General features: G+C 38.9%; 1 protein-coding gene and 1 long non-coding RNA gene across 3 annotated transcripts; one reads left to right on the top strand and one right to left on the bottom strand.

Moving 5' to 3' along the window:
* Window positions 1-524: 524 nt before the first annotated feature.
* Window positions 525-15,831, bottom strand: LOC143419914 (uncharacterized). 2 transcript variants are annotated; one of them, XR_013099937.1, is made up of 5 exons: window positions 15,739-15,831; window positions 14,736-14,869; window positions 11,503-11,614; window positions 3,232-3,422; window positions 525-2,158 (listed from the first exon to the last, which is right to left on the bottom strand). It is a non-coding gene; the product is annotated as an uncharacterized LOC143419914 (long non-coding RNA). The 2 variants fall into 2 exon arrangements; XR_013099938.1 differs by having other exon boundaries at window positions 3,295-3,422.
* Window positions 2,150-13,005, top strand: LOC101484462 (uncharacterized). The gene is made up of 2 exons (XM_004565977.3): window positions 2,150-2,483; window positions 11,497-13,005. The coding sequence occupies exons 1-2, from the start codon at window positions 2,381-2,383 to the stop codon at window positions 12,894-12,896; spliced, it is 1,503 nt and encodes a 500-aa protein (XP_004566034.1). The 5' UTR covers window positions 2,150-2,380; the 3' UTR covers window positions 12,897-13,005.
* Window positions 15,832-16,709: the final 878 nt, after the last annotated feature.

The raw sequence follows: 16,709 nt of genomic DNA, 5'->3' as shown, positions 1-16,709 counted from the left end.
GTTGTAATAAGTCTGTCTGTAACATTAACCTGTTTGCTGGCAGGTTTTTTTTCTTCTCTTTGACACTCATTCAATACCTCATTCATAAAATCGTCATCAAAGCAGCAGAGCAGAATGAATTTATCTGCAACTTTTAGTTTAATACTTTTGTGTGCTGCATGAGGTTCCAAGTGGAATAAGTACAGTCAATCAAAAAGGATTTATAACACATAAATGTCCAATTTCAATAAAAGTATGTCTGTTTATATTTTACTATACCTTTATTGGGCTCTTGAGGATGAATCACAGCATCAGTGTAGTGTGGCATGGAAGCAATCAGCTTGTGGCTGTCACAGTGTGCAAACTGAGTGTAATGTTTAGGTTTTCAAAGAATCCAGAATGGAAGACACAAGAGGCAGAATGTTTAAAAAGTAAGACATTTATTTTCAGCGCATGCAAAACTGAGTCCCAAGGGGCAGGAAAAAATTAATCCAACACACAGTGAAAGACATCAGTGTGAGCAGGCTACACAACAAAAAGGGGAGTGGACCCAGCAGCATAAGCAGCCACTTTTCAAGTAATTCATTTGCACACATGAGCCTGATCTAAACCAGTTTTCTGCCCTTAATTATTTCTGCCTTGCTCTTTTCTCCCTGCTCCATTCCACATCTAAAACCTGCTTAATTTATTGGAACATAAGCAGAATAATACATAAACAAACTCAATATCAAGCAATTCCATTTCACCACTGAAAGTATAATTACACATTGTTTGTAAATTAAAAACCATGAGTGTTCTCCCTCATGTTTGGCCTAAAAAAGTTACATTCATGTAGAATTATAGAATTTTGTGATTATGATTATCATATTCTTTATTAAAAGTGTATCTTCTATATTTGAGGATTACCCATTCGAGTATTTTGAAAAGACCAGAAATCTACATCTACTTCTGGAACTGTACATTTATTTATGATGGTATTTCCAAACATTTGTGTAACAGTCTTACACTCATAAAACAAGTGTTCTGTTGTTTCAATGTTCCTTTTGCAAATACAATAATTCTCTACCATTAATTGAAGGAAATAAGCATTATTTCCTTAGATTTTAGAATTAGAAGCAAATCTCATTATACCAACTAATCTTTAATATTGTTTTAAAATAATGTTTATTACTTTACTGAATTTTTATAATTTTGATCAACTATTTACTGAGTAGAAACTAAATTCAATTTAAAAAAATAAAATAAATACAAATCCAATATAATGAAAGCCTACCCAGATAGAAAAACTGCCTCTAAGATTTCAGGATGTATTGAGGAATAAAGGCTGACCACCTTTATGATTCCAAATATTAATTTCAAGCTCATTCTAATTTTACTAAATCTGTTTTTGCCTTATTTACTGTATCTATGTGTATGTTTGTATACGTTTTAAACAATTACTGCACCTGTTTTCCATTTTCCCCAGCAAGATATAATTACATGGGGTTTGGCTTGAGACTTTTGAACAATACTGTATTTAGGAACGTAATCAGTGTTGTAGCTGCATTTCTTTTTATTTGTAGAAGCTTTCATTTTATTTTACATTGAATATGACTTTGCAGTGACTTAAATATTCAGGAGACTCATGACGACAGCTTTTCGTCACACACATGCAATGAAAACCCCTGAGAAAAAGAGTCTGCGTGCCAATCGAAATGTCCCACGTAAAGAGGGACGCAACCTTTAAACACCTTGAGACATTTTTAACCGGTTCTACATAAATAAAACTAAACATATTTAAAAAAGGAATTTTTAAAATTTAGGAAAAAAAATGTCTCCTATCCTTTATAGAAAGGAAATAACCCTCCAAGGTCAAGAATGGAAAAAAAAAAAACATCATTACATCAATTTTAAAAAATAAATAAAAACACAATATAGTAATTAAATGTATCATTAGTTAGTTAAATGGAGAAACAATAGTAGATATTTTAATTATGTCATGGTTCATGTGTTGCTGTCCATCTTGAAATAATTGAAACTGTCACTGCGGCTGATCAACAGACCATAACCTGGTTAATTGAATCAATTAATTAAACATTTAATCATTATTTGATGTATTTAGTGATTTCATTTTTGCACTCTCGTCGCTCCACAGCGGTGATCTCACCGCCGAGGACAGGAAAGGTGTCCGTGCAGATGCCTGTTCAAAACACAGCAGAGGGCAATAAATGTTGTGAGGAATCATTTGAGTGTCCCGTTTCAATCTGTATCTTCCCCGGTGACGTATTCATGGATGAACAGAAACGTAAGCGGCGTGATCGTGAAAGGTGATCGGCGGTGATCGATTCTGCCCAGGCCCGGTTTCAGCTCCGCCGAGCCTGCAGTTTATTTTAAAGAAGAGAGCAAAGACACGGACACCATCATGAATGAGGTGGATTATCTCCATCAGCTGAATGCCGACAGTCTGGCTGAGGAGAAGCCCGAGATTAAACGGCAGCAGGATGCTGAAACGAGCCAAAGCGCCGGTGAGAATAAAAACACATTTACTGTTTGATCGGGTTAACTGTTAGCTCGCTGTGGGGTTTGTGAAAAGGTGTTTCACATCGGAAACATCGGTTTTCGTTGATCTGTATACGTGCACAAAAATAAACACATAAATAAAATCTCAGAGCTTTTTATTTCATCCGTGGATCTCAAATGTGAATATTAACGTTTAATAGAATTATTGTGGCGGATTTTTTTAAACGGCGGAACTTAAAGTTGAGGGTAAAGTGTGGCGTCCGGACGATTTGCCAGCGCGCACACAAGAGTTGTCTTTGTAGTTCGGCCGTTTTTAAATGCTCATTTAGCGTTAATAACGTGTTAATTGGGTAAGGTCCTGTATATTGCAGCTAATCATTCATATAGAACATCATTAAAATTGCGTGTACTGGTCAAAGTAAAGCGCTTTCGGCTGAGTTTAAAACAGAAATCTGAACATAAGTTGCTCTGGACCAGAGTATGCAAACATCACGAGATGAGAAATGCTTTATTTGTCCCGTATTTAAGAAATGTTTTTGTTCTCAGCAGTTAAAATAATGATGAAATCTACTATTAATAATAATACCAATAAGCAGAGTTAGCTTTCCCATCGTCTGGTCCTTCCTTCCTCACTCTGCTAAATAGTTTTACATCCCTGGTGGGGATCAAATTGTACCCCCCTCCCTGTAGAGATCACCCTGCGTGGTGATCAGAGTGTTCTCTAACTAAAAGAGAAATAAGGGAAATTCAGACCATCAGGAAACTCAGAAATCCGGTGTGCCAGACACTTTCTAGAGCGGCAACATCAGTCCTTACAGGGTGACGTGAGGTTGGTTCTTTCATCCTGTTGGAGTGCAGCTTTGCGTCTGGCAGTCTGAGACATCCTCCTGAAATCACACGTGCAGTTTCTTAATGTTGCATGATGGTCCAGTTGCTGCAATAAGCTGACAGAGAGGAGCAGACACAATCCTGTGTAAGAATAGCATTTAATTGTTAATTTATTTCAAACATGTAAACAATATACAGAAAATAAGAGAGAAAAAAATACTATACAAAAGTCAATACATTTCAATATTGCTACCGTACTGATTCATTTACATGTTGAAAGGAAGTGGGAAGAAGTACACACTTGTTTAATCCCACCCTTTTGCCATAAGTTAATATTTAGTCAGCTTCCTTACTGATATAATCTGTAATAAAAATAGTGAACAGATTTCTGATATAATATATACTAGGGCTGTGCGATATGACTAAAATTCCATATCCCGAGATAAAACATCTATCGTCCCTATAACGAGATAAATCACAAAAAATTTACATTTTCTGTAAATTCTGTGAATCTCGGGCAGCTCGACTTGCGTGAAGTGTTTCCAGCTGGGTGTCGTGTAGCTGGAGTCAAACGTTTTAACCGTGCTGTTTGGAATTTCACTAGATCGGCAATTTTCAGTGTTTCAGACTGCAAAAATAGTGAGTTTGTGTGTTCCCTATAACCTCCATTGTGGTTAATTCAAACCGCTTTTTTTTTTTGGAAGAGAGTATTTAAGCATAGAAAAGCTTAGAAAAATGTTGCATAGAGTTGTATAAGCTCTTTGAGTGCTCAGGTAGAGTAGAAAAGTGCTCTATGAGAGGAAGTGATGGTAAAAAAGTCATTTCTTGAAAAAGTTAGCTTGTTCATTCAACTTGTTCATTCCCCAATTCTAAGTTACATTTAACAAAATAAGTGGTTAAGATTAAGATTTTCAGTTCATATTTGTTTTACTAACTATTTAGACCATTTTATTACAAATTGTGAAGGTAAAATATATTTTAGAACCTATTAATAAACAAAGAGTCCAACAAACAACACAAAACAACACTATAATACACAACAATAATAATGTAGTTGCTGTACAAGAAGAGCATTATAGAGAAGTTTTAAATGAACTTTGGATAAAGTGTGTTAGTGTTAGTAACAAACAGAGCGCTCACAGTGAAAGATTGAACTGGTCATTGTGTGGAATCTAAAACTGACCTCACAGCTCCCGCAACAAAATAAGAAACACTTTTAATCCATTATTGTAAAAGTGGAAAGTAGCAGATGAGCCTGTCGCTCGTCCACACTGCTCCACCTCGGTCTGCAGGTCCTCACCACTTGTTTCATATTAAATGCTGGTGCTATGGCACGGCTGGCCAACGTGGCACTAAGTGGAAGAGGGATTTTAGTCTTCCATATATTGTTACATTTGACTGGATCACCTTTGTTTGAAGAGGAAAACATGAGACAGAGAATATTAAGCTGTTAATTTCTTTAAAAATACACTTCAGTATTTTTGTAAAAGCTCTGCTTATGTTTCACAATTATGCTACAAACCTTACACTAACAGTGATAATAATCACTAATTATAATTATAATCACTAATAATAAATGATCCGTCAGGCTTCAGAGTGTGAAGGATTCCTATGGTCACAACTCGCACCTTGAGAATAATCATGCATACTTTCATAATGCAATTTGTATCTGGCAAATGCCTTTTAGTCAGACACATGTATTGTATTATAAAGGGTGATATAATGTGGTATGAAAGATTTCCTATATCAGTCCTGCTTGGAGCTGAACCAGCCTGTTAAAGAAGATGCTCCATTACATGTCCTTTCAGTGGTGCAGAGGGTCGTCAGGACTATCCATGATGGATAACCATTTGTCCGTGACGTCCCCTCCACCACAGTCTCAAGTGTCCACAGACTCAGCCTTCACAATCAGCTTATCGTCATAGCTGACGAATCTGCCTCTTATTCTACTTTCATAAACTCTAGAAACCACATGTAGCCTCGCAGTGTGAGTGAAGCACTCTGCTGGGATCATATAACGCTTTGATATATTTAAAACATGATTGGATCTTATTATTCAGGAATTTGGCATTTAAAAGGCTAGTCAGTGCAGAGAAGCTAATCCTTTCTTTAAAGGATGAAGATGAAGAGTGCAGGAGGGGGACAGATGGAGGATCGCTAATCAGGAAGTGCAGAGGCTTAGTAAGGAGGAAGTAAGAGCAGCTGTGAAGAGTATTGGTCCTGATGACAAGGGCTGCCACGATTAGTCAAATAGTCCATGTGCTGACCACTCAGTGCATTTTATCAACAACTTTAATATTTTTTGGGAACGCAGGCATCTGTTTAAAGCAAATGGATTTAATTTTAACAAGTCAGGGGTGAAACTGTTCACCTCCAACTTGTTTTATTCCATACGTCATCCATCTGTGCTTGGAGCCAAGGCTGAGATAAACAAGGAGTTATCTCATAAAGAGGAACAAACAGTACTCCAAGAACAGACAAAGCCCAGCAGAAACCTTGAGGAGGAGCTCCATCTGCCCCCACCCGGGAAGAGCCTCAGAAAGGAGAGACATCTGAGGCAAGAAGAGGCATAAAGAGGGGTCCCTATTTGCCTCCAACTCTCTCAACAACACCAACGACCAGGACCAGGATCTTCCCCAGTCCCCCAAACCCCTGACAGGCCATCACCCCCATCACCCTCCTCTCCCTCCCTTTCTCCCTCCTCCCCACACCTGAAATTCACTGAAGAGATGATGGAGCGGGTCAATGCTGGGCTCAGATCTACCCCCCGGCCCAATCCCTCTTTGTCCCCCATAAACCCCCCACCAAAGCAGCCAAAGGTTCGCCACCGAGCCCCACCCTCAACAGAGCAATCGAAGTCACATTGCCCAGCCTCGCCCCCCTTAGTTCCTCCTTACCACCTTCATGCTTTGTCTCCGCAGTCTGATGTGTGATGTGTGAAGGGTCCGGGCTGCGAGGATTATGGCAGTGGTGACTTTTCCCAGGAGAAGCTGGGACCCTGTTTACTATAAGGTTTTAAAATTTCTGTACTTTTAGGTGACAGAAGAAGACATGTGGCCTGGTCAAAACACAGAGAGCTGCACTCTAAAAGATCTTTAAATATAGTAAACATACCTTGTGTGCCACAGACTGCTCCCAAACACGAGGGGACAAGTAATGCCTCTAAAACACTTAAGTTGGCTTTATTAAACGTTAGATCTTTAGCTGGGAAAACATTTTTAATTAATGATTTAATCACTGAGCACAGCCTTGATTTTATGTTTTTAACTGAAACTTGGTTGGACCAAAGTAACAGTGGAGCTGTTCTCATCGAGACGACCCCTCCTAACTACAGTTTTATCAGTGAGGCCAGGGTGAGCAGGAGAGGAGGAGGGGTTGCTGTCTTATTTAATGAATCATTTCAATGTAAGCAGCTATCTCCTGGAAGTTTTCAGTCTTTTGAATATGTGGCTTTACAGCTGAAGGCCCCATCCAAAGTTGTGTTTCTTAATGTTTACAGGCCTCCCAAATACGGCACAGACTTTTTTAATGACCTCAGTGAACTGCTGTCTGTGATCTGTGTTGATTTCGACTGTGTAATTATTGTTGGGGATTTTAACATCCATGTGGACAACCCTCAGGACAAAGGGACTAAAGACCTGAGTAACACTCTGGGCAACTTTGGGCTGACTCAGCATGTAACAGAGGCCACACATAATAGAGGACACACTCTCGACCTACTGATCTCCAAGAGCCTGAGCATTTCAAACATTACTGTGTCTGATGTGGGCCTGTCTGATCATTACTGTGTTTTCTTTGAAAGTAAAATCTCAGCCCACACAAATATATCAACAGCAGTGATCACAAAACGGTGTATAACTGAAAACAGTAGTGAGATCTTTAACCAGGTCTTCCCATTAACACCTGACCTGCCCAAAGGTTCAGTCAATGAGCTCGTCAATAGCTTCAATGCTAACATGTTAAATGTAATGGACACTATTGCCCCCATTAAGGTGAAGGTTATCTCTGGAAGGAAAAAGTCTCCATGGAGAAACTCCACACTGGTGAAAAATGAAAAAAGAGAGTGTAGGAAAGCTGAGCGCAGATGGAGAAAAACAAACCTCCAGGTTCATTATGACATTTATAAAGAGAAACTTCACAATTATAATTTACAACTGAGGAGTGCAAGGAGGTCCTACTTCTCTGACATCATCACTAAAAACAGCCATAATGCTCGGGTCTTATTTTCTACAGTCGACAGGCTAACAAACCCTCCTGTGTCAGTGGCAGCTGAACTTCATTCGACCATGGCCTGCAATGACTTTGCCAAATTCTTCACAGACAAAATCCAAAAGATTAGACAAGCAGTTAGTACATCAACAGCAGATCCAGGATATGTACTGTGTCCACCGAAAAACTGTTTAAACACCATGAAACAGTTTCAACCTATTAACAGCAAAGACCTGGAGGACATCTTAGGTCAACTGAACTCCTCCTCCTGCTGTTTAGATGTCCTGCCAACAAGTTTTTTCAAAAAGGTCTCAAAGACTTTAGAGTCAGACCTGTTACAGATCGTCAACTTTTCTTTATTATCAGGTGGGTTTCCAGAACCACTAAAAACTGCTGTAATCAAACCTATACTGAAAAAGGACAATCTTGACAAGACACAAATGAACAACTACAGGCCGATCTCAAATCTCCCGTTTTTAAGTAAGATCATTGAAAAAGCAGTTTCTCAACAGCTCAATTACTTCTTAAAACAGAATAATTGCTACGATGCCTTCCAGTCAGGTTTTAGACAAAACCACAGCACTGAAACCGCTCTGACCAAAGTGTTTAATGACATATGTCTGAACACAGACAGTGGAAAAATGTCAGTCCTAGTTTTACTGGATCTCAGTGCAGCATTTGATACAGTTGACCACAACATATTACTCAAACGACTGGAGAACTGGACAGGTCTTTCAGGAACTGTACTAAACTGGTTCAAAACATACGTAGAAAACAGGAAATACTTTGTATCAACAGGTAACTTCACATCTGAGCAGACAAGTATCACATGTGGAGTTCCCCAAGGTTCCATCTTGGGACCCCTTCTGTTTAACATCTACATGCTCCCACTGGCACAGATTATAAAGAACAACAAAATAAACTACCACAGCTATGCAGATGACACACAAATATATATCACAATGTCACCAGGAGACCGAGGCCCTGTACAGGCTCTTGGTAAATGCATTGAGGAAATTAATGACTGGTTGTGCCACAATTTTCTCCAACTAAACAAAAACAAAACTGAAGTAATAGTCTTTGGCGCCAAAGAAAAACGATTACAGGTCACCAGAGAACTTCAATCTATACATCTAAAAACCACAAACCAGGCGAGAAATTTGGGTGTAGTGATGGATGCAGACCTAAACTTAGAAAAACACATTAAGACAATAACAAAGTCAGCTTACTATCACCTCAAGAATATTTCAAGGATAAAAGATCTGATGTCTCAACAGGACCTGGAAAAACTAGTCCATGCATTCATCTTTAGTAGGCTTGATTACTGTAACAGCATCTTTACAGGTCTACCTAAAAAATCAGTCAGACAACTACAGCTCATTCAGAACTCTGCTGCTCGAGTCCTCACTAAGACCAAAAAAGTGGACCACATCAGTCCAGCTCTGAGGTCTTTACACTGGCTGCCTGTCCGTCAGAGGATAGACTTTAAAGTTCTGATGCTGGCCTATAAAGCTCTGAATGGTTTAGTACCAAAATACATCAATGACCTCCTGACCCAGTATGAACCTTCCAGATCCCTCAGGTCATCTGGATCCGGTCTTTTATCAGTTCCCAGAGTCAGAACCAGACACGGAGAAGCTGCATTCAGCTTTTATGCTCCTTATATCTGGAACAAACTCCCAGAAAGCCTCAGATCAGCTGAAACACTCAGTTTATTTAAATCCAGGTTGAAGACTCACCTGTTCTCAGCTGCATTTGAATAAAGCACCAAATCCACACTTTTAAGCTTAAATTTCAAAACTTACACTAACTACTGATCTTATCTATTTCTGATTTTATCTGTTTTGATTTTATATACTGTTGTTTGTTTGTTAAGCTTAAATTTCAAAACTTACATTAACTACTGATTTTATCTACTGTTCTGATTTTATCTGTTTTGATTTTATATACTGTTTTGTTTGTTTGTTAAGTGGGTTTAGAGCTCTGGGTAGCTCCCCAGCTGGGTCTAGACTGGGTCTAGAGAGTATTTTAAATTCAGGGAATTTAAAATAGAAAGTAGCTCGTCCACAGAAGGACTGGTAGCTCCCCTTACGATAAGGGTTCAGATCGCGCGAACAGGTGTGGGATTAGAGCTCTGGGTAGCTCCCCAACTGGGTCTAGACTGGGTCTAGAGATTTTAAATTCAGGGAATTTAAAATAGAAAGTAGCTCGTCCACAGAAGGACTGGTAGCTCCCCTTACGATAAGGGTTCAGATCGCGCGAACAGGTGTGAAATGTGTGTGTTTAGTTAGTTTGTTTGTTTGTTTTAATCAATTTTAAATCATGCTTTTTATTTGTTTTTGTTTCTAATGTCTCTGTAAAGCACTTTGAATCACCTTGTTGTTGAATTGTGCTATACAAATAAATTTGCCTTGCCTTGCCTTGCCTTGCCTTCCCATATGGAAAAGATATATATAAATCTTATAAAGTTTGTATCTGTCTTGTGTGAAACTTGTATGAAAAGCATATAAGTGTGAAAACAGATATAAGATCCCTTGAAAAATTATATAATGAAACTTGTATGTTTTGGATACTTACTAAAACAATGTATGAAAGTAATGCGAAAGTGGCCACTTTCATGAGTAAATCATGTAAGCCTTATATGATTTACTCATGAAAGTGGCCACTTTCATGAGTAATCACATATAAGTTTTTACTATTTCTTTTCCGTATGGGTTGCCTTGCCTAGTCACGATTATGTCGACTATCAAAATCGTCAACAACTAATTTAATAGTCGTTGCGTCGTGCCTTTTTTCAGTGTTTAATTTGTTTCTGAGTAAATCTGTTTGGCTGAGATTAAAGTTATAGTTTTCACACAGGTGAATAAACGCAAACAGAAAACTGATTAAACAGAAATGTGAGATGTTCGAGAATTTACTCTAGTGTCCTGTTATATTTAGAGCAAGGAGCAGACGGCTGAGTTTATTAAAGTCCACTGAGACAATCTGCAAATTTCATTAAAAGTTTAATCTTGTCTAATCATCTTGTCTTTATTTTTAGTTAGCACATACCTTAAACACTTCAAGCTGTAAGCTAATGAGAGCTATATAAGAGCAGATGCATGCTGGTGCAATAAGCTGTACGCTTTATGTCCAATGGATCTGATTAGTCGACTAATCGCAAAAATAATCGGTTAGTCGACTATCAAAATAATCGTTTGTGGCAGCCCTACTGATGACACACCCGTGGAGGTATGGAGGTGTTTAAGAGGGAAGGCAGACTTTTTAACACAGTCCTGGAGAGTGAGGGGATGTCTGAGGAATGGAGAAGTGTATTGGAACTGATCTTCAAGAACAAGGGTGACATGCAGAGCTGTAGAAACTACACAGGGATAAAGCTGATGGGCCACACCATGAGGATATTTGAAGATGTTTGCAGATGACATTGTGATCTGTAGTAAGGAGCAGGTGGAGGAGACCCTGGGGAGGTGGAGGTATGCTCTGGAGAGAAGAGGAATAAAATCAGTAGAAGAAGACAGAATACATGTGTTTGAATGGGAACAAGGCAGGTGTAACAGTGGGATGGAGAGATGGAGACAGATGATCTGCTGTGGCAACCCCTAAAGGAAAAGAAGAAAAATGTGAAGAAGATTGGCCCTTTCCAGTCCCTGTTGGTACTCCCATTGTGTCATTTTGCATCAGCTGAAGGTTTAATAACAAATTACTACAATTCAGCCCGGCATGATTTTTTTAGCACCACACTGAGTCAGGATATTTCTAAATTTGACAACGTCACACAGCTTTTAAAAACCAATCCTACAGATTTGTTAAAAACGTGACTAAAAGGACCTACTGTAAAAAAATAACGGTAATGCCATCGAAAGGGAGTAAATAATTAGACACCAATGAATGAATATATATCTGTATATCAGGGTTTTTAATGGGTGTGCTATGCTGCTGTAGAATTTTAATGTCAGTCTTTTCTGTCCATGTGTGTTTCAGTGTTACCTGAAGATGTCCGGCAGCTGCTGGTGATTAAAGAAGTTCCTCAAGATTGGAGCCCCAGGCGGGACCTGCAAGCCGCCGAGTTCCTCCACATAAAGCAGGAGCAGGAGGAACCCTGGAGCAGTGAGGAGGGACAGCAGATCAATAGGTTGGAGGAGGCAGATCTCAGCAGGTTACCGTTCACTATTGTTACTGTGAAGACTGAAGATGATGACGATGAAGAGAAGCCTCAGTGCTCATATCGTCATCAAAGCCAAACAGAAGAATCCACACAGACAGAGCCGCCTATCGGCTGCTTAGCTAAACAGATCAAGACGGAAATTGAGGAAGATGCATATGGACGACTGGAATCAGTCTGGAGCCCAGATCTAAATTGTCATTTATTAGTAAATAATAAGAAAAAGACTTTAGACTCTTCCGAGACTGAAGTCAGTTATGAAGATGAGGAGGAGGAGGAGGATGTTTGGCAGGAACCTCTGTCAGATTCTGGACCTGAAACTGAAGTGGGTGGTATAGCGTGGAAGGAGAGTGTTGCAACTGAGCCTCAGTTTGTCAGTGATGTTTGCGTTAAAACATTTACACAACCGGAATCTCAGAAGCGACAACGCCGAGGAGAGAAATCACTGGCTTGTGCTGTTTGCGGTAAAACCTTCAGCTGCAATACACATCTTAAGAGACACATGACCGTCCACACGGGAGAGAAACCCTTTAGCTGTGAAGCTTGTGGAAAAAGATTTGGACTTGAGTTTACTCTTAAAACGCACATGAGAGTCCACACAGGAGAGAAGCCATTTGGTTGTGAAGACTGTGGAAAAACATTTAGTCGTAACACTCATCTTAAGAATCACATGCGAGTACACACACAGGAGAAACCATTTAGTTGTGATTCTTGTGGAAAGACATTTAAATTTAAGTATAGTTTTAAAGTACACATGAGGGTCCACACAGGCGAGAGACCTTTTGGCTGTAGTGTTTGTGGTAAAGGGTTTACAGAACATGAAGGTCTGAAAAGACACATGAGAATCCACACAGGGGAGAAACCATTTGGTTGTGATATATGTGGGAAAAGATTTGGACACCAGAATGCTCTTAAAAGACACACCAGCGTCCACACAGGTGAGAAACCGTTTGGATGCGATATATGTGGAAAACGATTTAACCGCAGCACACGATTTAAGGAGCACTTAAGAGGCCACACGGGAGAGAAACTGTTCGGCTGTGACGAGTGTGGGAAAACATTTAGTTCCAATACACGACTTAAGAGACACATGAGCATCCACAGGAGAGACAAACAGTTTTTGTGTGGCATTTGTGGTGAAAAATGTTCAACATCTGAACAGCTGAAGCAGCATGAAAGTTCGCACATGTTACTGCAGATAGATACTGTAACACTATAGGTTGTGTTGTGAAGTGTATTTGTATTATTAACAAGCTTTACTTTTCCGCCCTCATGTTTGTCTTCATTGTACTTAAAAAATAAACCAAAAAATATCCATGAATACAAAATTTGTGGTTTTGTCCTTGCCTATATAAATAATATATATATGTTTCCATACAAATATATAAAATATATGGGAACATATATGTAGAAAACTGAAGCTATCTCAAGTATGAAATAATCTTTTTTTAAAACTGGGCAATAAATCTTTGTAACTATATTAAGTTACCCTTTTTACTGTTTTAACACGTTTTTGCTTTTATAGTAAAGTCATTCATCATTAGATGAATTATGATTTTTAATATCAATGAAACTTTAAACAGCTTCAAAATTATAAGAAATTATATAAAAAAAGAAACCTGTTGAACGTTAGAAGTTACGCACTTTTTTGCCTCCCATAAGAAGTGTTTTGTAATTTAAAAACTGTTTCTAAACACAACTTAATCAGTGAGACTGTAAAAATAATCTGAGCGCGTTTTAAGCTATGAGCACACGTGTTGCCAAATCCAACGCTCTCACTGGTCGGATCTATTTATTCACATGCAAAAAAATGAGCCTAATTCCAAAAAAATAAAATGGTGCAAATTTGTCCAGTGAAATTACACGATTGTTGTGAGCAGGAGCATTACAAATCGGTGAGCCTCAAAAAACGTTTAAACCACAGCCAACAGGCTCGCAGTGGTTGGCCCCTCTTGCCCCAGTGTAGAGCCAGCCCCACCTACCATACACCCAGGGGCGGTCCTAACCTGTTTGGTGCCCTGGGCGACCAGTCCCTCTGTCCCACTGTTTACTATCATAGCCAAGTGGCTAACAAAGGTAAACAGAAGTTTTCCCAATCTCTACTAATGAATGTTATCTTGTTTCAGGATACATACTAAAATCCTTTATTTCTCAAAAATCGACAGCGCGCCTTATGTATAAATTCTGGTTGTGCTTACTGGCCGCGAACCAATTTTATGTGGTACACAGCGCTCAGAAACCTTTCAAAAAATATTTTGGTACGACTTTGGTAAACTACGAAACTGCACTGCTTGATGGATTGTTGGATCATTACGGCTACCGAGAAGCCTCGCGGAGTGATACGTACTCTGCTTCAACGTAATATTACCGTACTGTGTGTGTATAAGGACCACAAATGACACCTGTTAAGAGACACGGTTACAAAGAGGATTTCAAACTCCAGGCTGTCAGTCACGCAGTAGAACTTGGGAACAGAGCAGCTGCGAAATCTGTCTTTGTTATTGTGCTCAGCGTCTGTTAGTTTACATTTTGACTGCACAATTGTGAGCTTTTTGTTATGCACAAAAACAACATTGTTTTATTTTATTTATGGAGCATGATTATTTAATAAATGCTGATAATTTATTTCTGAGTAATTTTTTCTTGTACATCTGCGCTGTATGTTAATAAAAGTGCTTATGTGAGATTTGGGACACAGCTTTGACTAAGAGCTCTCTTTTTGTTCTTACTTTATGGCTTTAAAAAATATCAAGATGTCTATATATCGTCAACCAGCTAAAGAATATCGAGATATGAATTTTGGGTCATATCGCCCAGTCCTAGTATAGGGTCTCTGCCTTCCAATGTAAAGCGCCTCTGGACAACAGATGTGATTTGTTGCTATAGTTACTGTTAAATTTAATCATTGATGTCCATTCAGGACTGGAAGTTTTATATTTCTTAATATCCATCTATACTCAATGTGAATTCCATACGTTTAACAGAGCTGTTTGACTGATCACCTAATGTGTGACAAAAGAATCCGCTGTGATGCTATTGACAGTCTGCGCTCTCTCACCTGTCTGTAAAAGTTGGCCTTGTCTCTCTCACTCGTTGTGACACCTCTCTCCTCTGTTGCAGAACTTCCAGCCCGTGCTCTCCCTGTGTTCTGTGTGCCCGACCGTTTCTCCGTCCCCTGGTTTCCCACGGCACCTGTGCAGAGTTTCTGTTTATCACCTTGCTCTTGTTTAAGTTGTCTCCTCTCATTAATAAATCTTGTAAATAATTGACAACCAGCATAGTAGGCGCTCCTCCAACGTATCAAAATATAGTTTATTTTGGGGCGATCGTGGCTCAAGAGTTGGGAGTTCGCCTTGTAATCGGAAGGTTGCCGGTTCGAGCCCCGGCTTGGACAGTCTCGGTCGTTGTGTCCTGGTCACAGGTGGTCAGAGGGCCCGGTGGCGCCAGTGTCCGGCAGCCTCGCCTCTGTCAGTGCTCCCCAGGGTGGCTGTGGCTACACTGTAGCTGCCATCACCAGTGTGTGAATGGGTGAATGACTGGATGTGTAAAGCGCCTTGAGGTCCTTAGGGACTAGAAAAGCGCTATATAAATACAGGCCATTTACCATTTATTCTCCCTCTGACAGTTAAAACCATACACATTGTCTAAAATATAGATAGAGTGTGCAGCCTCAACTATTAGAAAAATGTAATGACCATCTTTATCTATGTCAGAATTCAAAATTATACCATTAAAGCTTCCAAAATCTGAGTTGAACTGTTTGCAAAACAAAAAAATAGCCTTATGTTTAACACTGTTTCTTAAACCTCTTACATTTAAAGAAATAACAGACAGAGAAATAAGGATAGTAACGAAAATTAAAAGTGACAAATAAGAAAAAGCTTACACCAAGTATATGAAGAAAAGTTGAAATGGGAACCTGGTCACTTAACCCTTTAAAGCCAGTCAGAGCGGGCACGCTCCGTTTTGCTTAACTATTTTTAAATCCCGGTAGCACTGCAACCACGTAAGCTAGTGCAATATTTTTCTTTTGCATATGAAACCGGAGGGGTTGTACTTACATCTTATGCCATCAGCTTGTCCTCGATCACAGTTTCCTTCCACATAAAGCTTTGCAAAAATGTCATAAAAACCACTTGCAGCAACAAAAACATAATATCCCAGAAACACGCTTTACCCATCCGATCAGCTGTTTGTAACACTTCCTACGTCCATCAGCGCAAACTATCGCATGTCCGCCATGACCTGCCCGAAACCGGAAGTGACGTATTTTGCGGAAATGTAGTTTTTTTTTTACCATCAGGACCTTATGAGCCTATACTTGTGTTTTTAAAAGTTATGTTTGACTTTATGACTTTCTGTGTCGTTTCTGGGACGCTTAGGACTGATATTGCACTGCTGGAAATAGTTTACTTTGATGCATATGCTGGTTTTTTTTTTTGGAAATCTGCATTATAATATTTATTTTCGTTTTTCCTGCAGTATATAAAAAATAAAACTATGAAGACACTTAAAATAAATTTCCTGTGGCAGGAAACTATTTTGTGCAACTTTTTTGTATTTACAGTTTTGAGGGATACGCCTCTTAAATTTCTCTAACTAGAAATATATGTAAAAAACAAAAAAACAAAAACAATTTTAAATGTTTTTGTAGTTTATTGCACTTTTTTGCAATTTATGTAATTACTATGCACTTAATGCATACATATCATTAAAATTTGGGCTATAATGGTTGTATTGATGTATATCAACTTGAAATGCTCCCAAAAATGGCTCTACAGCATGTAAAAATATAATATAAGCTCTGGCGGACTTGGTTCTATGGTAGGTCTTAAAGGGTTAAGAGAGTTCTATATAAGATGAGAACTGCAACCCCTGAGTAAGGAAATTGTGAACTTGAATAATAATAGGAATACAATAGTCTAAGAAAATAGAACCAATGTGGTAAAAAAAAAAATTAAATTAAATTAAATGCTTCTAAAAGCATTTAAAGGGAGCTTTTAGAAGTTTTCTTGCTCCATTTAAATGTCAA

Source organism: Maylandia zebra, linkage group LG8 (assembly GCF_041146795.1).
Source record: "Maylandia zebra isolate NMK-2024a linkage group LG8, Mzebra_GT3a, whole genome shotgun sequence".
Classification (NCBI taxonomy): Eukaryota; Metazoa; Chordata; class Actinopteri; order Cichliformes; family Cichlidae; genus Maylandia; species Maylandia zebra.
The sequence above is the reverse complement of the archived record's forward strand: the minus strand, read 5'-3'. Positions and strand labels throughout refer to the sequence as shown.